Here is a 20,605-nt window from a genome sequence, read left to right on the forward strand (position 1 = left end):
TCTTTTAGGAACTGAGCCCCTAGCCAGCACCCCCCCCCCCGGTATCACTCTGAACACAAGTTCCTCAAGTGCCCCGGGTGAGAGACGCCTCTTAAGAGAAAAGCTCAGCACGGCCACTGATGCCTCCTTGGTAACAGGGAAATGGTACCTTCAGGGGAGGGCTAAACCTGATGTCAAAGACCTTTCCAAATGACAGGAGGATGTGGTTTCCCCCATGCTCAGCCCCTTGCCGGAGAGCCTCGAGAGGTGACAGCCCCCATCCCCACCCCACCCCGCTTTCTCCTCCTGTGACTACTTGGGGTGCCCCTTGGGACCACCTGTCTGAAATGGACAGGGAGTCAGTGCTCTTCACCGAGGGCAGTGCCATCGCTGCATGCCATGCAGCTCGCTGGAGGGCTGCGTCATCCACCCGGCCTCGGGCACCTTTCTAGTCGAGGAGGACACTCCTGGCTCAGCCCAACTGGCAGAACCTGTAGCTGTTCACCCAGCCCTTAAGGAGGCCACAAAAAGGGGCCTTTCACAGCCTCCCGGGCTGTTGCTAACAGCCTTGCAGTTGGGTCTGGCCAATGGCTAAGGGACAATTTTCTCATACAAGGCAAGGCCATCTGGGGCTCCAAGATACGCAAGGAACTAGCAGAATCCCCCATCCCTATCATCAGTTCTCACGTTTCTGCTCACGCTAACCGCTCCACACCTGAGGCCATTTTAGGAATACTGCGGTCAGACCCCCTCACTCAGCCCTCCACTCTCTGCCCTGTAGATGCCTCAGGGTACCGACCCTTCTCCCCAGCTTGCGAAATGGACCCGCACAACCTCAGGTCATCGGGGAATTCGTGCCTTAACAACTCGTGCTCATGCGAGGGGACGCCCCCCTCTTCAGCGGCAGCCAAGGTGGTGATAGATGAGCGCGTTCTCTGCACCCAAACCGAACAACGGGGACCCACTCCCCCGGGGAGACCGACCATACTCCCGCTCTGCTGGGGCTTCCAGATAACCCATCACCATCACTGATACTTAACACGAGGCTTCCCTTGGTGAACTCCGCCCACAATTCCTCCTCAAAACAGGTAATCTCTTTCCTTACTACCTTCAATGCTGCTCCCTTCAGATCGCCAAACACTGCTGACTCTGACCAGGGCACCCACTGTACCTCTCAGGAGATTCAACAGTGGGCTCTCCCACCCAACATTCTTCCAAACTTCCATCTAGGATCCCACCCCCAGGTAGCTGGCCTCATCAAGCATCTTAATGACCTCCTTAAAGAGACACCACTTAAATTATTTGCAAGCAAGTGGTTCTCGAAATGGATGCAACTCTTGCCGCAGGCCCTCATCTTGCTTAATTCTCACCCCCTGAGCCTTTATACCCCTCATACCAATGATTACACAATTATCACACACCCTCCAAAATGCCACCGCGGGTCGTTTCTGGCAGTTCTCAAGCTTTCACACTCTAGCACGACGCCCTTCACGTTTTGACCTCTGACTCCACTTCCCTATGCTGCTATGATTTTCTTTTTCATCATCTGACCATCCGCTTCCCTCTGATATAGCCTGATCGAGGGCAGAGAGTCCTATATGGTCCCGTCACCACTGAATGCCCCACAGGCCACAAGCCCACCAAGTCAGTGCGAGATCATCTCTTTGGAAATCCTGCCAACGGTGACGACTCTCCAAAAGCAGCCACCTCCACACCGGCCGCTCTCACCAAATACAGTGGCCACAAGAGCTGGCTGATGAAACTGAACGCCCCGGCTAATTTAGAGGAAGCAGAAGTCAGCGCCCCGGGACCAACCAGTGGCGCACTTTGGGTGTCTGAACGAGGGAAAGGAACTCTGCTTGGTGGACGCAGGCCACATTTGGGGATGAGAACATGCCGAGCAAGCTACAAGTCGTGGCCTGACCCCACGCCAGGCAAGGCGACCCAGTACTTTCCCCCACCAAGCAACTGCGCTCAGCCATTAAGCAATACACAGAGAGCTCATCCAGAAGGAACCTGACCCCAGCTCATTCGAACGTCAGCGCTCCATCTGCTGATGGCTATTCTTATTGCTTTGTACCGCCTGGGTGATAGGGTTACTGGTAGAGCCCTTGGGCCTAACCCTCACCCAGATAGAATGCTGTCAAAACACTGCTGCGGCCCACAGTAGCACCACAGGGTGGAAAAGCAGGGAATGTTGGCGAGCCCTGTTGGAAGGGCTCAGGCTAGTGTGCCACTGAGTCTGAGCGGCAAGGGGATCGAATCCCTTTATAGGCAACGGGCCCGCTGGAAGCAATGTCTAAATGACACTCGCCCAATTTCAACATCAAACACTGCTACAAGCTAACTGGCCCTATGATTGCTCGTACATAAAACCCACCTGGGTACAGGGACTGTGCTCCCAGGATTTGTCCACTGATTGCCCTCACGGCTTGAGCCCAGGAATGCCTAAGGAGCACCCATAAGATCTCCCGTAGCCTGGGATATAAATGTGCCCAGAATCTTTATGTGCTTGGATGAGCTCCTCCGGGAAGGAAAGGACAGCATCCCACTCTGTTGCTAGAGGTGCCCTTGATGACCCCAGAGAGCTCTTAACCATTTGTTCCACTAGCAGCAGGCACCAGACGTGCAGCTCGGTCCTCGGGGAAGCCTCTAAGTTATATCAGGCTAGCCTATGCCCAGCCCATGATCAATACCCCAACTGCACAGCCACATGGGAGGATGCACCCGCCCCTGGGTGGCCACCACTCCAGAGGACCTCACCCCTGAGTGAGACAGACTCACTGCTGGAGAGGATACCATTCCAGACAATACCGCCCCAGCCCAAGAGCTCGCCACTGGAGATGCCTATGCGTCCTATACCAGAGATGACACCCCAGGGCCGTGGCACCAGCTGGAGACCTAGCTGCTCACCCAGATGGCCCGACTTCCCAGTTTATATTGTGGAACGCTGCCACGGAGACTAAGACTTTCCAGAAACAGTGGAGTAAACGCAGTGCCCCGATGGCATCGGGGGATGACCTACTATGATATGATTTTGCAGAACTTGCTAGGTCCTTGCTGGCTGACCCTACCCTATACCAAGAGGCTCGCCAGACTGTGAGTTTGTCCCCCGCCGACAGCAGGACAGCGCTGTATCATATTTCCCCACGGAAGCAGGCCACAATGTGCGCTCCAAACCAGACAGCTCCCCGCCTACAAGCGACTGAAGGGTGTTAACGTCCTCACCACTAACTCAGATGCTTCAGCATCACAGGGGGGATTCTACTGTAAGCAGCTGAGTTAGTATTTCTTTTTATTTTTTTTTATTGTAATGCAAGTGCCTGACCTGAAGCTTCGCATTGCCTAGGCACCCACATCAAAGACAGCTATCTTGAATAAACACACTGCCGGCTACAGGACTAGAGGAAGAGCCAGGCGGCCCCGCCCCAGAAGCCTCCTTTGTTTCGGAGATCTCTGGTCGACTGAGGGAACTGACCATCTGACCACTTGTTTTTCCCTTCTCGCATTGTAATTCCCGCTCATGTTTTAAATTCACCAATAAAGACTGAACCTGTGAACCCCTAGGCATCCCGTGCTAGACCCCAGTCAAAGAAGCCCAGGCCTGCACACGTACTCTTTCTACCCATGACCTCGCTGTGTGCCTCCACGCATGCCATGTGTCCTCAGGGACCTGTGAGTAATAAACCATGTTTTTTCTTCGAAGTTCTCTGATGGCTGTTACTGAAGTGTGTCTTGCAATCATAATAAGAACCGCAAGGTGGCGGGGGTGGGGGGTGGGGGGTGGGGGGAGGGCGGGTCTAATCACAATACTGGCTCCCAAAGGGGAAATGTCTGTGAGGGCTGCCTCAAGCAGTATGGCCCAGGTGAGTGCCCCAGGCATTTCTGGACAATAGCATCACTACTGAGAGGCTGAGCCCACCCCCAAGACTTCTGTTGTTTACCTTCCTCCTGGAGGGGTTCTTCCTCACCCCTCCTTGGGTCAAATGGATCCTTTGATAGCAGTCAGTAACCACAGGACCAGAGCTAGACTACAACTCTCCACAAGAGAGTCACAGTCTCTGGCCACACGTGACAGAGGAATCATTTGAACTCCTTCTGCATGAAGAAGTACAACTGAGGTACTGGATTTTTGAACAACACGTTCTCAATCATAAAGTAACGGTCAGGAAAGCACTGGGGACCAGGGATTTTCCACATCGCTCTTTGCACTCGTTTCTCCAAGAAATGGGTCTGAGTCCATTGCTGGCCACTAAGTGCAGAACATGGGTGGTTTGCGAACATATCAGCCCCACCCCTCCCCCCAGATTAAAAACTCAGGTGTGAAGATTTACCGTCCACATTTGAGAAGTGTGGTTTACTTACACCAAACAGGTACACAGAACCTGTAAGCAATTTGGGGGGATTTACGTGCATCAAACTGTGGAGAGAGGGAGACGGGTGGTGATCTTCACAAGACATCACCAAGTACAGTCTGGTTGGGAAGAAGCATACACACGTGTCAATGGTTATTTGGAGAATCGACCAAGGGACAGGAGTTTGGGAGAGAGGTGCTAAATAATTCTCTAGAAAACTGATTTTAGTCTACGTGGAAAGGCAGGCCAAGTCTCTGTTCTAACCCTAGGATGAAATATTGATTACCCCCATTGAAAGAGGATGAGAGATCACAAACTTCAGAGGAGATGTCACCTATCAATTAGACCAGCAGAATGTAAATCAAGAACAACCCCGCTGGAGGCGTTGGCCAGGAGGCACATGACAGGAGTGGTGCCCAAGTTCAACGCCCTCGTCCCGGCCATGGTCAGGGGCTTGGCGGCCTGCTGAGGAAAACTTCTGTTCCATCTCAAACTGTGGTCCTCCACAAATTTTCAAAAATTTACTTAAACTTCTTTCCTAGTAGAAGCTGAGCAAGAAGAGACTGTCCTGTATGGCCGCGTACGGGAAACCTGGCCTTGCTGAAGGTTAGGACTGTGCCGAGAAGGGGGGCAGGTGGGTAACTGAGCGGCTACAGAAGCAGAACAGCTGTTTGTCTGCACCTCTTTGTTCTCTCATTATGGAAACCTGGGAGAGGCCTCAAGAAACCACATGACAGTGTCCTGTGTATACCCCATTTTATTGACTGAGGTCACCAGGGGTGTAGCTGAGAGTCAGATCTGACTTTACTCCAGGTTCCACATCATCTTGCTCAAGAAGTTTATATCACAGACTTCAGTTTCCTCGTGTGGGACATGATAAAAACAATCCTCCCTCACAGAATCGCGAGGATTAGTGAGAAGGCAGGGAATCACCGGGTCTGGTGAGGACTCATCAAATCTTTCCCTGGGAATGGCGCCCTGGTCCCCTTGGTTCGCCGGTGCTCACTGCGGCCAGGCTCCCAAACCCTGCCCTTCGTGGAGAGCGCTGCCCCAGGGCCTCCCGAGGCTGCGTTTGGGAGCTGAAGCCATTTTCCACCCCCACAGATGGCTCGAACTCGTTGTTCCAGGCCTTTCTGAGCCCACTGTTGTTGCTCCTTTCTCTCTCTCTACTCTTTTCCAAAGGCGAACAACTGCTCAGGGAATGAGGTGCTCAGCGCCCGGCGTGCTGTGTGGTGGAGAGGACACACACAGGTCTGGGACTCCCTCCAGCCTCCAGCCCTCACACTCCAATCGGGAAGGCTAACTGGTACAATCCCTGGACCATCTCCCTAGCTCCGCTGCCAGCTCTGGACCAGTATCCTCCTCTTCGGGGGAGCTGCCCCACACAAACACATCCTCCGGTTATGTGGTTCCGGGGCCGTCCCCCGTTCCTACGTGACCCACATCTCCCTCACCACAGCTGACTGGTTCAGGGGTCAGCCAGTCCCACTCCCACCCCTTACGCCTCCTGTTGTCGGCTTAAGGCCGGCCACCTGAGGACCAGCCTGGGTTTCTTCCCCAGCACTGAGGGAAACGGAAAAACTTACTCCTTGTGCTTCATGGGTCTTTGAGGGATTTTTCATTCCACTCTCCATGAGGGAAAAAGGGAGCAGGACTGATACATATTATTGATGAATTTAGCAAAAGAAAGAAGAGCATGATGATTCGGCTCTATCTAGACTTTTTAACTTTTGCAACTGCATTTCCACCAAGAGGAAATGCTATAAGCTTACAATGGCTTATAACCCGTAGTCAGCCAGAACGTCCCTTGGGTAACTAGTCAGGGTAGGCTCACTGCTGTCACAAATATCCCAAGTCTTGCTGGCCTAAGACAGTACATTTTTATTTTTTGTTCTTACCAAGATCCAGTGCACAGTGGTGCTGCAGGCGATGGGGTGATAGTCTCCTTGTGTCATTCAAAGGCTCAGGAAGGGAACCCATATGACAACAGGTTTGAGATAACCGCAGACCCGCTCAGCAGAAGAGGAAGAAACAAAAGAGAACGACACGATCTATTACAGAAGAGATACACAAAAGTCTTCTAATGTCAGAAAATGCCAAGCTTTGGGCACTTGGGATGGTCCCTATCTTACCTACAAGCTCCACACCATGTACCCCAAATAGAAAAGACTCCCTAACTGACACACTGAGCCCCTCCATTCACAGCAGAAGACTGTTAGTGAAATGGCGTCCCAACTGTAGATCAGATCCATGCCAGTTACCTTGGCTGATCACATGACTCCTTTACTCCCAAATACGAATGGACAAATGGTTGCCAGATACTTGAGGAAAGTGAAAGAGAAGATCATGATGAACAAACAGAACTATTTCTGGAGAAGAAAACAACTATAATACAGGAAACGGAAGAGAACATTACCGAAACTTACAAATTCATATTCTCAGAATTTTAAGGAAGACAATGGGTTTATAAAATGAGAACAGCGTGCTAGAAGAGGGCGCAACTGGAGAACAAGAGAAAGCCCTTGGAAACCGAAATATTTTTGCAACGTTAAAAACGTAATAGATACCAGGTGCGCAGGTCAAAGTCACCCTGCCTCACCCAGGCTGTGATGGAACGTGAGTGCAGCGTTCCTGCCCCGCCAACGCCACGCGACCTCTTCCGGTAACGGGACCGCGAGCCCACCGCCTGACTCCCATAACGAACGCCATTTCCGGTCCACCCCAGAGCGGCCGCGCTCTTCGCTCCGAGGCAGCTACCGCAGGCCCCGCGGCTTCACCTTCACCTTGGCCTTCACGCCCGCCACGATGCCCTTGCCGTCCGCCACGCTGCCCGCGCCGCCCTCGCAGGTGCGCCAGAGCTACCACCCCGACTGCGAGGCCGCCATCAACAGCCATTTCAACCTGGAGTTCCACGCCTCCTTAATGTGCCTGACCACGGCCGTTTACCTCGACCGCTACGACGTGGCCTTGAAGCACTTCAGCTGGTTCTTCGTGCGCCGCTCCCTCCAGCACAGCGGTTGGGCCCGGCGCCTGATGCGCCTGCAGAACCAGCGCGGGAGCCGCATCCACTTCCAAGACATCAGGAGACCAGTCAGTATCGAGTGGAAGAGCGGCCTCAAGGCCATGAAGTGCACCTTGTTCCTGGAGAAGTTCGTGAATCGCAGCCTGCGCCACCTGCACCAGCTGGCCATCGACAAGAGGGACCCCAACCTGCACCGCTTCCTGGCAACTCACTACCTCAGCCAGCAGGTGGCGTTCATCAGCGAGCTGGAGGGTCATGTCACCACCCTGAGCATGATGGGGGCCCCGGACGTCGACCTGGCAGGGTCCCTCTTTGACAAGCTCACCCTGGGCGACAGTGACAAGAACTGAGCGTGGACTGGACTTCCCCAGAGCCACAGGGTGACCAGAGCGCTGGTCTCCATGCCTGCCATGCAGACGGCAATAGTGCCCTGGCATTAGAAGTTCACTTAAGTTTTTTTCTTCCAGTTTTGCCACTTCTTCCAATAAAGTTATTTGGTTCCTAAAGAAATAAAGGTCTCTCCTTGGTTCCTGTGTGCAAATCGCTCACTTTTTAAAACAGGTATCCAGGAGGCTCTCCACCCACCCATGCCCCACCCACATGCCGCTCAGGATCTCCACAGAGGGAGGGAGAAGGCATTCCATGGGGCGCCGGAAAGTGCAAAATCCATCTTCCCCTTATAAACAATGTGGGTATATGGGGGGTGGTGAGGTGAGGCGCTGCTGAATGCGGGTGCCTGCGAATAGCAGGAGTATAAAAACGCGGTATAAAAATCACAGTAGTGTGGCTTCCGGAGGAAAAATGAAGGGAATGGGGTGGGACAGGGATTAAAATAAAGGGTCCTTAAAACTTTACCTGAAAGCTTCGAGTTTACTAAAATATGTAAATGTTAGTGTCTGTTGATTCTGGGAAGCAAGATGGAGACCCCAGAAGCCAGCTTGGCAGGGTCCCTCTTTGACAAGCTCACCCTGAGCAACAGTGATAATGGTAACTGAGCCTCAGGCTGCCCTGCACACAAACACAGGGGTGACTCCCTCGTCACCATGCTGGACATGCATATTGCCCTTACAACACATGCAAATGTAGGTTTTTTTTACTGTACTCTTTCTTCCATTAAGGTAACATGGTACCCCAAACCCCAAATTACCTCAAAAGAAGGACTGAAAAATATAAGGTCCCGGCTGAAGGTCAATTTGTGATATTGAATATCAAGTAGAATAAAGCTCTCTGAATGTTAAGCCACGTTACTCTGACTCTGGCTGCTGTGAAGAATGTAGAGGATGAGGAGAGTTGAAGCTGAAAGGCCAGTTAAGAGTTCACTGTAGCAGGCCCAGAGAGACAATGGTGGCTTGAACTGCGTGTTGGTAGAGGAAATGAAGAGATGCAGACAAATTGCAGATGAACTGGATGAGTCTACAGGATCTGCTTTATGGACCAGAGGTGAGGAATGGGAAAGGACAAAAATAATCGAGGCTCAAGTTTGGATCTGAACACCCTGGCTGCTGGTCGTGCTATTTATTAAGCTGGGCGTATTTGCAGGGGGACTCGAGGAGCTGGGAAGGCATGTGATGTAAAATCTGAGGTGCCTATTAGATACCCAAGTGGAACTGTCATGCGGGTAGCCAGAAAAATGAATCTGGAGCTCAGGGGGGATGTCAGGTTTGGAAAAATACATATGGGACATATTAGCCTATATATACATAGATGGGTTGAGGTCACGGAGTAGATAGAAGCTCACCAGAAAGGAAGTAGAGAGATGATGGCACAGGCGGCCCCAAACCCAGAGCAGCCAGCACTCAGAGGATGGGATGAGACACTGGAACACCTAGAGAGCTGCTGGTCCCGCTTGGACCACTGCCTCATTCCAGACTGTGGCCACCTGCGTCTGCTCAGAGATTATCTCAAAATCAGCCTGTTCTTAATCTCAGCGTGGTCTCTGGTTTCTCCTTTCTAGACGTGGAGAGGCGTTAGCCTATTACCTTGTCTTCTTGACTATAGGTAGAAAGACAATTATTTCCCAGTAAAAGGATTTCCCAAGGAAACGACAGACCTGCTTTTTTTCTATGTTTGGTTTTTGGTTTTTTTTCCGTTCCCCTTTTACAACTCTTCCCCTCTCTCAGTCCATTCTCTATTTGAGCAGATGAAATCTGTTCCCATGTAAACCCTAAGGTTGTCTAGGTCTGAGAAAAAATACTCAAAACATATAATTTCTTCTGTGTCGTGTATAGTTTACAAGGGTCAGAGTTAGAAATTTTCAGACTTCGTACCCTATATTCAAAGACACATGAGTAGCTTGAGTCATTTCAGAGTTAACTAGATTGTTTTAACATTTACTGAAATATGAACAAGTGTAGCTAAGGAGTAATTTCTTTCTACATTTCCCTATAACTCTGCTTCAATACTTTCTTAAAAATGAGGATTATGGTCCTTTGAGTTTAGTTTCCAGAAAATGGTGTTGAATGGTATTTCCCCCTTTACTCTTTTTAGTCAAACTTGTTTTTTTCACTCTTTCTCTGTCTGCTTTGAGGTCCCTGCTCTCTCTCTGATACAGTCTCAATACATACATACATATATATATATATACACATATATATATGTATACATATATATATATAAACTGTTCTCCTCTAGATATGAGGAAGCACAGGCTGAGCAGCTGTTCATCAGTGTTTACAGCTATAAATTGACTGAAGATCCTTCTTACTCTCCTGTTTTGGAGAAGCAGTTCGGTGTCTTGGATCCTTCACCACAGGGTGACTCGATCAAATTCCAGTTTCGCCACTTACGAAATTGGGGGAACTTGGGCATGTTATTTCACTTCTCTGCGCCTCAGTTTCCTCATATGTAAAACAGGGATAATAAAAGTGTCAACCCCATTGGAGAAAATATTTGCAAATGATGCGACTGACAAGGGCTTAATATTCAAAATATACAAACAGCTCATACAAGTCAGTAACAAAAACAACAAACAACCCTATCAAAAAATGGGCAGAAGACATTTCTCCAAAGAAGACATACAGATGGCCAAGAAGCACATGAAAAGATGCTCAACATCACTAATTCTTAGAGAAATGCAAATCAAAACTACAATGAGGTCTCACCTCCCACCAGTTAGAATGGGCATCATCAGACAATCTACAAAGAACAAAGGCTGGAGAGGGTGTGGAGAAAAGGGAACACTCCTACACTGTTGGTGGGAATGTACATTGATGCAGCCACTGTGGAAAACAGTCTGGAGGTTTCTTAAAAAACGAAAAATAGAGCTACAGCATGATCCAGCAATCCCACTCCTGGGCATATATCTGTACAAAACTATAATTCGTAAAGATACATGCACCCCAGTGTTCATAGCAGCACTATTTAGAACAGCCAAGACATGGAAGCAACCTAAGTGGCCATCAACAGATGAGTGGATCAAGAAGATGTGGTATATATGTATACAATGGACTATTACTCACCCATAAAAAAGAATGAAATAATGCCATTTGCAGCAACACGGATGGACCTAGAGATTATCATACTAAGTGAAGTTAAGTCAGACAGAGAAAGACAAATGTCATATGATATCACTTATATGTGGAACCTAAAATCAGATATTAGCTACCTTTAAATAATATTTTTGAAAACATCATAATGATTAATAAAAGGCAACTGGAGTTGAACAGACATGTTTAATGTTTTAGTGTCTGGAAACCAAAGGACTCACTCAAACGTTATGATGAAAATGCTTTACATGTATCCTCAAAATATCTTTTGTCTGGGAGGCATACATATCTGTTGGTTTTTAAATTCATATGACAAGTGCGTTTCTAAAGCAGTATGTAGCCAAGGCTATAAAAGGCTAACACATTGTATAGAAATGCCAAATAACACTGAACACAGCAGACAGATTCCTATACTGGCAGACAGGCAAAGAGATACTCTTGACGAAAACAATTTAAAATTGCTCTCTTTTGACTGCATATCTAACTGCACGTCAATGTCAAGTCTCCATGAGACAGACACCTGTGAGCTTCAATTTCACATAGGCAGAATAGCAAGAAAATATCAGAAAATGTGGATGGATAAATATATAAGTATATTTATAAACATATCTTTAAAATATAGGAACTGTCAAAGTGGAATATTTTAATTAGGCAGCCCATGAAGAAAGGTAACTGCAATAAACTTTTTTATTGAGGTATCATTAGCATAACATTATATTAGTTTCAGGTGTACAAGATAATAACTCGATATTTGTATATACTGCAAAGTGATCACCGTAGTTAAGCCCAGTTAACATCTGTCACCACACATATTCACAGTTTTTTCTTGTGATGAGAACATTCCACATCCCTGCAATGGATTCTGATGCAAAGTTGGGAAAAACAAAACAAAACAAAGTTTTGGATTCCCAGCTAAGAGAAGCAAAGCAAATTATAAAGGAAAAATCCTAATTAAGGTCTATGAATGAGACCAAGAACTGGAATAAATGCATAATGTTTCAGCATCAATGATAATGACAGCCAGAGTTCATTTCATTTAAAAACCTAGTACCAAGGTATAGTAAGAGGCAGCATAATTTTGAAACTAGGAGCAGATTCTGGAATTGGATCACCTATGTGTGAATCTCTGCCCATGTTAGCTGTGTGAGCTTGGGCAAGTTACTTAACCTCTCTGTGCCTTAGTTTCTTTATCTGTAAAATGTGGATCACAGCAATATTCTACCTCACAGAGGTATTATCAGGATTAAATAATTTAATGTGCACAGAGGACTTAGTATAGAATCTGACACATAATTACTACTTGATAATTGTTAGTTAGCTAGTTTTAAAATACCGTGTTTACTAAGAATCTTTAATTTTAGCTATTTAAATAGGAATTTCCATCTTTGGAAAAAAATGTCTTCAATAAACTACTCTTGCAGTAAAAGGCTATTAGTCAAACCACATGACATAATGAAAGTCACTCCCACCTATAGCTTTCATTAATTGCAGAAAAAATACCTAGTAAAAATAGTTTAAAATTTTAATAATTATCTTCAAAATAATATACCATCAAAATATAACGATATAACTTTTCTAGGATAGTCACTGCAAAGAGCTATGGAAATAAATAAATACATAAATAAATGAACGAATGAATGAATGAATGAGCAGGCCTAAAGGAGCTCCATCTCTGCATCAGCTTTGGTGGTTTATGGAATGGAATGTGGACAACAAAGAAAGGCGATCTGAATACTGTTGTTGTAGGCACACACTTTGTAATCATTATGAGCAACCGCCATGTATTAAATACTTATGAAAGGCCCTAGAGATACAAAAATGTTATTAGACACTTGCCCTGTCCTCAAGAGCAAAGCAGTCTAGATGTGGAAACAAAACACACACATACACACATAATAGCTTCCATGAGCAGTGCAGAGCTAGTGGAACTTAAGCTACTACAAGAGTGTTGTCATGAACAGCAATGGAACTGGCTTGCACTCATCTCCATGTAACATTTGAACAGAATATAAGGGAATATGTCCATCTATTTTTCCTCATTTCCTCTTTATTATACATCTATAAGGTAGTCTTAGCCCTATTTGATAGAAGGAATTGAGATTCAGAGACATTAAGTAATTGATCATGGACACTTAAACAAAAATGGAAGAGCTGAAATACGAAATCTGATCTACACTATAACATTATGGATGTCGTATATGTTAACAACAAGAATGAAACTGATGGCTGAATTGTCCTGGGCAAAGTTCTCTGTAGGCTGCGTGATAGATGCATTACAAACCTATACACTTCTCTTAGGGTCATAAGACTATAGCATCGCTGATTTATTTCCCAGTGAAAACAACTGCACACGTGCACACATCGAGTAAAAAACACTGCTGCCATCCCCTAGTAAGACAGTAACGGGAATGACGTGACACCAAAATGACTTACAGATTCATTCCACATATGATATACTTCCTCTACACTGACCTTCCCTTTTTTGAAGACGGGAGGTTGTAATCATTGAGTTTTACGTACCTGCAGGTCCAATGTGCAGTGTTTATGAATTAGCTGAATACAACATGCCTCTGAATGTGAGCTATTCAGCCTTTGCCTGTTCTCTGTTCCCTTACTAACCTATCCTTTCACACTCAGTTGTATGTGTTCACCGCCACGAATCGGATTAACCGTTGAACAGCTCCAAGTACAGGGGGTCTTCCCTACCATTCTGGCATCAGGAGACAGTAGCAGTTTACCTCAAGTAGGGAAAAGGACACATGGAACTGGAATAAAGAAGACATGAGTTCGAATCTCAGCTACACTCTGAACTAGCTGTATAAACATAGGTTACTCAACTTCTCTGAGCTTCAGTTTTCACATCCGTAAATCAGGAATAATGATATTTGCCTCCCTGAACTTTGAACAGAATGCTGTATATTGAATACCTCTCTATGCACCAAGTACTCGAAAAGAGCTGATTTACTTTCTCATCTTCTTTATGGTTAGATAATGTGACAGCAATCATTGTAATCACATGAAGTTGTATTTCAAGAGCATGACTTCACCAAAAATATATAGATTAAAATGCTATGTTATGTTGCTGTTTTAATGAATGGCACATTGAACATAAGAAGCAAATCACATCTTATAAATGGACAAAAGTTCAAATGATTTCTTGGATAACAAAAAGCTTCCCCACCAAATACACAAATATTTGTTCTTATGATCACTGTCATGTTTTTGTTCAGTTCTGAATATCCAGTTTCTCTGCAAGAAATTTACAAGTTGTCCTATGAATTGTTTTCAGAAGGGACATAATGCAATTGGTGATCAGAATACATAAGAATTGAAGATAAATTAATTGGGAAACATGGGATCACTGTTAAAATGAATTTGTGTGGTAATGTCTTTCTGACTTTTAAGCAGGAAACTTTTGTCACTGATACTTTTTACTTATGGGCTAGTATTTGCTCTGAAAACAAAGTACTTGCCTGTAAAAAGAAACTACTTAATGACACAGAATTGTGTATGAAAATATCAGATTTAACAGACATGTGCTAGTTATCATGTTAGGGTTTTTTTGCAACATATGATATCTTATTTCTCATTTTATCCTCACAAAAGTGAATGAAGCAAAAATTATCCCTATTTTACAAAAGAAGAGACTGAATTCAGAGAAGCTAAGCTATTTGCTCATAGACACTTAGTGAGTTTCTGGCAGTGCCAGAGTTTAACCCCAGAGATTCAAACGTCAAGCACAGCATCCTTTACATTCTGCGACTACTGCTATGAAAATCAGAAATGCTGTACTGGGTCAGATCAGTGATTTATTCAGCTCTCAATGCCGGTGCTGGGAGTTACAGTATAACATGGAGGCCAGGGTAAAAAGCTGGTACTCCAGGACAGAGATCAGTCCCGGGAATCAAAAGTCAGAAGGCATACCTGATTGAGCATTTGAGAAAACTTAGTGAATTACACCAGGCAAGCACACACATATCTGAAAACACACAGGACAAAGCATGACAGGCCAGACCAAGCAAAGATATGGGAACTAGAAAGGCCTAAATCCTAGAGACTAAGGCAAATATGCAGGAATCTGGAAATTCACAGAAACCAAAGGGCCTGGCTCAGTATTTAGGAGAACAGACAGATGGTACCAATAACAAGGCAGGTTCAAAACCAATGCAGCCCATTTCCTGGCCAGGTAGCTTCTTACACACTTTAACCAGGACGACAGATAGTTGTTGAAAGAGCCGCTCTCTCTAATACTGATCTCAAAGAACAGTTTGAAAGTTTTAAAGCGTATTCTATCTTTCATATCTAATACCAATCAAACTCTTAAAACATAGGGTGAAAAAAACAATCAAACATTTAGACTTCTACCGGATACACAAAGACCACTTGAGGAAAGAATTAAAAAGCACACATTTATAGGAAATTCTGAAGCATTTCTGAAAAATCACAAAGCTTGCATTTATGCTCACAGATTAGGCAAAAGGCATTTCAGGATGCTGGGAAAAACCGGCCCTTAACAAAAGGTACTTGTCTCTAAAGGAATAATAGCTAAAACGCCTTCAGCTTATTGTAGTGAGAGCACAGACAATGACATCATAGAAACAGCATAAATCACAAAGCACTTACTGCTTAATGTCATCATATGGAAGCACATTTTGCTGAGGTACATATAATGGATGGGAACACTTTCTCCTTAATTACATGTGTCACAGGGACAACAGGCACTATGAGAGATGCTGATCAGTGAATCTCAATGGAGCTCAATCTGCCCATTTCTCAGAGCCACGTCTTTGAAGTATACTTGATAAAATAAAAGTACCTTGTCTTTTGTCCATGTCATAATCAGAGATGCCTCGTACCCTCCCCTGACATAAAAAATACGGCTACGTTAGGTGGGGCAGCCTAGCCAAATGCATTTATATCTCAAAATTCACATTTCTTGGGTCTTTGTTTAGAATAGCACACCCTAAATGCCAACTCCTTGCCCAGGCTTTCCTTCCACTAAGGCTTGGGCTCTGAGCATACTCAAACTGCCTTTTCCATGTCCAAGTCAGCATGGCTCTTGAGCTTACAACAAAAACAACAAGCATAACAGCTACTAATTACCGAGCAGTTACTATATGTCAAGCATTGTGCTATGCGCTTTATCTCATAGAAATAAAGGCAGTGTTCTTGCCGCTGTCAAAGGCCAACCCCTCCATTTATGCTCTGGATTCTATCTCCTCCTGTTTTCTCTTCCTTGATCGCTCCTTCTCGAACAGATCACCTCTGCTGACATATGAACATGTGCTAGAATTTTCGATATTTTAAAAAAGAGATCCTTCCTTGATGACACATCCAGCTATCATCCTCATTAGTCTATGCTTCTTCATAACCAAACTTCTCAGAAGGGTCCAATTCAATGGATATTTCTGCCCTCACTTTATACAGTTGACAATGCCCTCCTTCTTGAAACCTACGTAAAAGGTAGGTTTCCTTCTTTTATTTTTGCCATACCTCTTCATCTCCTTCACTGGTTCTTCATTAGCCATAGCCCCAGAGACTGATCCTGGACACCCTCATTCCTTCTCTTTCTAAATTCTCTCTCTAGGTTATGTCATCCACTGTCATAATCTTAAAAATACAGTATACTGACTACTCTCAAAAGTATATCCCTGGTCCATAATTCTGTGAACCCCAGACCTGTAGAAAAACTGCCTAATTTGAAACTTTTATATTCCTATTCCACAGGCACCTCACATTCACATCAAAAACTAAACTTTGCCATTCCCCAAACTTATGCCCAAGTCTACTCCTCTCCCGGTTTTCTCCATCTCAATAAATGGTACCACTACAGAACCAGTTGCTGAAGCTAGAGACCAAGGTATCATCCTTTATCTCAATCTCTACATCTATTATCTTTACTTATTTATTTATTAGTAGTAGTGTTAACAACACTTGTATCAATAATAAGAGGAGATAGCCTTCTTGAACACCTAGTATGTGCCAGGCACTGTGCTAAGTGTTATAGCTGTATTAATTCATTTAATCCTCACACCAAGCTTTTGAGGTATGTACTATCATTATTCCCACTTTATAAATGAGAAGACTGGAGCCACAAGATGAAATAAGTTGCCTGAAGCCACACATCTGTTAAATGATAAAGGTTGGATTTGAATCCGAGGCATCAGGCTCCAGAATCCATCCTTTTAGCCACTACACTAGGCTGCCCTATTTCAGTTTGATGTACAATGTGCCTCTGTATTTATTAGATGTTTTGGATGGGCAGCTGCCCACTTGCTTAGGGAAAACAGCCTTCAATGACAATCTCCCTGTGATTCAGTTAACCTTCGAAGATATACATTACTACATATGTAGAAAGTTAAGCTCAAAAAGGTAAAGTAACTTGTTTAACAACATAAAGCTAGTAAGTGTTGGAGTTAGAACTTAATCCAACTCTTCATGGGTCCAGAGACCAAAAATTTAACCACCAGGCTATACTCAACCTTGTTGAGTTTGCCACACGGACAGATGTAAACAGCCATCATCCATTTCCTCATCACCACACCACAGACTATCAAATCGCAGCCAAGCTCTTATGGTACAAAGACAACTTTGCCTTAGGATCATAAAGTTATTAGCAGCTATGCTCAGTTTTAAAGCCATATTTCATTGTTAGCCATTCTGAGAGACATGAGGCCATCCTGGGAAAGAAGGACTAGTAGAGAATAAGATGAACAATGAAAACACTCTTTGCCTACAGGGCTGGCTGTGAGGCTTCCTGCATGTACAAAGATGAGAGTATTGACCCACCATCAGTAGGGTGGAAACTCAGGAATTCTTTCTCTAATAGCAGACATGGAAAGCTAGTACACATCTAGTCACTTTTTTGGGGGATCCTCTGAACAACTTCTGTAAAATAACCTCCAGGGTAAAGAGCACTGACTGGACTAATGAACTAGAGTTACACTACAGTCCATGGGAAAATCAACTCCATAGCTCTGGCCAAAGTATGTTAGAGAAAAGTCATACAAGTTATATAATATCCTCAAAAAAATCAATTTTTTTCCAAGCTGGTCACATGTCAAAGCACAGAAAGAGTAAAAACATAGAGGGGCTCTAGGAGATTGGCTACAGGGAACCATGAAAATTTTATCTATAAACATGAAATCTAACTAGCATGGGATTAAATTTGAAGGGGTTTCCCAAAACAGAAATTCTGCCTCCAAAATGTATATATGCTGGACTTGACTCTATTTATTCTATTAACTGCTCAGTTAAAAACTTATATGATGTCAGTAGAAGGACAAAATGAAAAGCATAGGAACCAAAAACAATAGGAAAAAATAGGAAAGGGGGAGGGAGGGATGGAGGGAGGGAGGGAGGCAAGTGGCCCAGAATGAAACAGAAGGACATGAAGCAGAGGACACAGGAGATATTAAACAATTAGCTTTGGCATTAGAAAGCTAAATGTAAAAACATTTACAGAATTGCTTACACGGACTTTATCTTATACTACAGCTTAAGTCACAGAACTCTAATGCAAACACACTGCATGTGCAAAGCAAGATGTATTCATATGCACTATAAATCATAATGAGATTATTTTAAATAGCATGACTCGGCTCTTAAGCTATCTGTTTCTGATAATATTTACATAACAGGTTTTACATCTTTAGAAGGGCATTGGCTCTCGTTCAGTGTTTCCTGGCCCATGTCTCCTATGTCATCTACCGACTTAGCACCCAAGTTTGTCCACATATGGTTACTCGGTGCTTTGTAGCTGGAAGGGCACCACAAGCCGAGGAATGCAGACAGCCTCAAGAAGCTGGAAAAAGCAAAGACATAGATTTTCTCCTAGTGCCTCCAGAAAGGAATGCAGACCTATACACACCTTGTTTTCTCCCAGTGAGACTCATTTTGGACTTCTGGCTTCAAGAACTGTAAGGTAATAAATGGGTGTTTTTTTAAGCGGCCACGTTTGTTGTAATTTGTTACAACAGCCATAGGAAACAAATACATTTCCTTTCCCATTTCTTTGATTTCTAAGCCCTTTCTCTTTCTCCATTACTAATCTCATGCAATTTTTTCAATGGGAATATCAGCACCTCAATCTCTTATCTTGGTTTACCAAGCACAGGCTGCCAAAACCAAGGGATGTCTTCATCTTCACACACACCTCCTCTCTCAGCTCTTGCCATTTAGTTACAACAATCCAAAGACCTGATGGATTAATTTGTAGCCTCAAATGACATCTGTCCCCTTCATTTATACCATATTCCAACTTTCTCATGTTATTGTCCTCCTACATTATTGTCCTCTCTTCCTCCTGGGCTGCTTCAGAGGGTAAAAGAACAAAAAAGGGATACAACCACTCATGTTGGTTACGTGGCTTTCACTTGCCCTGATGTAGAGACAAGGCAAAGGCATACTTGTATAATGGAAACTGCCACACAAAGGGACACAATTGGACATGAAGAAATGGATGTTTCATCTAAATCTATGCCTCCTTACTGGTGCACAAAGAGAAAGACAAATGAGGGAGGGTGACGATGGAAGAATTATTATCAAAACTTCTATTACCCTCTAACAATCAAAGAAAGGCAGGTAGGAATCCAAAGGTCTTCCTCTATGTACAATAATATGACAGGTCTCATTAATTCAATCAAGTACTATTGAATGGCTAAACCGTATGCCTGCCATTTTGCTCAGTTCTAAGGGTGACAGAAATTAAGTAGGGTCATAGTCCCTTCCCTGTGGGAGTTTACAGTCCTATCCTGTTAGGGTAACAAAATCATCATCTATTAAAGAATTAGAAACTATCCCAATACAATATATTATCAAGAACTAAATCTTATGATTCTTATTCAATGAACTATACACTACAGAAAAAGGTGAGATCAATGAAGGCCAGAGTATGTGGAGAAAGCTTCTTAAGTTGGCGTCCAGATGAGAAAGCCACTTTTTTGCCACTGACTTAATTTCTTCAGCATAAGCGCTCTTTGTGAATGAGGATGAAGATGAAGATATCTGTAAAGGTTCATTCCTAGGTCAGGGCTAGCCCATATGAGTCACTCTGCTTTCCCTGCTACTGAGAGCAGAGTCTTTACTCCTGGTACTCATTCTCAGAGAGACAGCTAGGATAATGGATTAAAAGAGATGGAAAAAAATGGAAAGAGGCAGTAGGTGAAAAAAAAAAACAGAGTCTAAATAAAGCAAAGCTAGAAAGAGAGAGAAAGAAAAAAGTGGCATCCATCCGTCTTCAAAATGACAATTATAGGCTCCTCGTCAAAGCTCATAGCACTGAGGATAAGAGTCGTGAGAACTAAGCCTAACATCTCCCCAAATGCTGCTTCAGTGGCACAAAGACACAGCTCTAGTTTTTTTCCCTCTCTTGCTCTTGCCCACCAGGAGCTTAAGGACACCCTTGGAAGATGTATTCCAGATTGCTGGCAGCAGAACTCACTGACGTTGGGCCCTGTTCTCCAAACCGTCAATACTATACCCAAGATAATAATAATGAAAAGAAGCTAAATCTGACTCTCTCGTGACGGGACTTACAAAGTGACCACATTGTAAGTGGCAGCCTGTAATTTACAAAAGTCTGGGAGGTATACAACTCTGGCCCAAAGAACATGGCATACAGTAGACACTCAATATATGCTTGTCGAATGAATGCTCAAACGAGTGACTGTACAGTACAGCATAAGCTGGAGAATATGGAGACTTTCTAGTATAATACCACTAGTAATACGAACTTGCTTTCAGTGAACGTTCGTGCGACTCAG

At 44.6% G+C, this 20,605-nt stretch overlaps 1 protein-coding gene across 1 annotated transcript; it reads left to right on the plus strand.

The window, feature by feature from the left end:
* Positions 1–373: 373 nt before the first annotated feature.
* Positions 374–7,706, plus strand: LOC309840019 (uncharacterized protein; the record flags this gene model as incomplete). Its single annotated transcript, XM_082682028.1, has 4 exons — positions 374–472; positions 1,553–1,774; positions 5,667–5,808; positions 7,060–7,706. The coding sequence occupies 4 exons, from the start codon at positions 374–376 to the stop codon at positions 7,704–7,706; spliced, it is 1,110 nt and encodes a 369-aa protein (XP_082538154.1).
* Positions 7,707–20,605: the final 12,899 nt, after the last annotated feature.

The sequence above is a fragment of the Grampus griseus genome (assembly GCF_964374135.1).
Source record: "Grampus griseus genome assembly, chromosome: X".
NCBI lineage: Eukaryota > Metazoa > Chordata > Mammalia > Artiodactyla > Delphinidae > Grampus > Grampus griseus.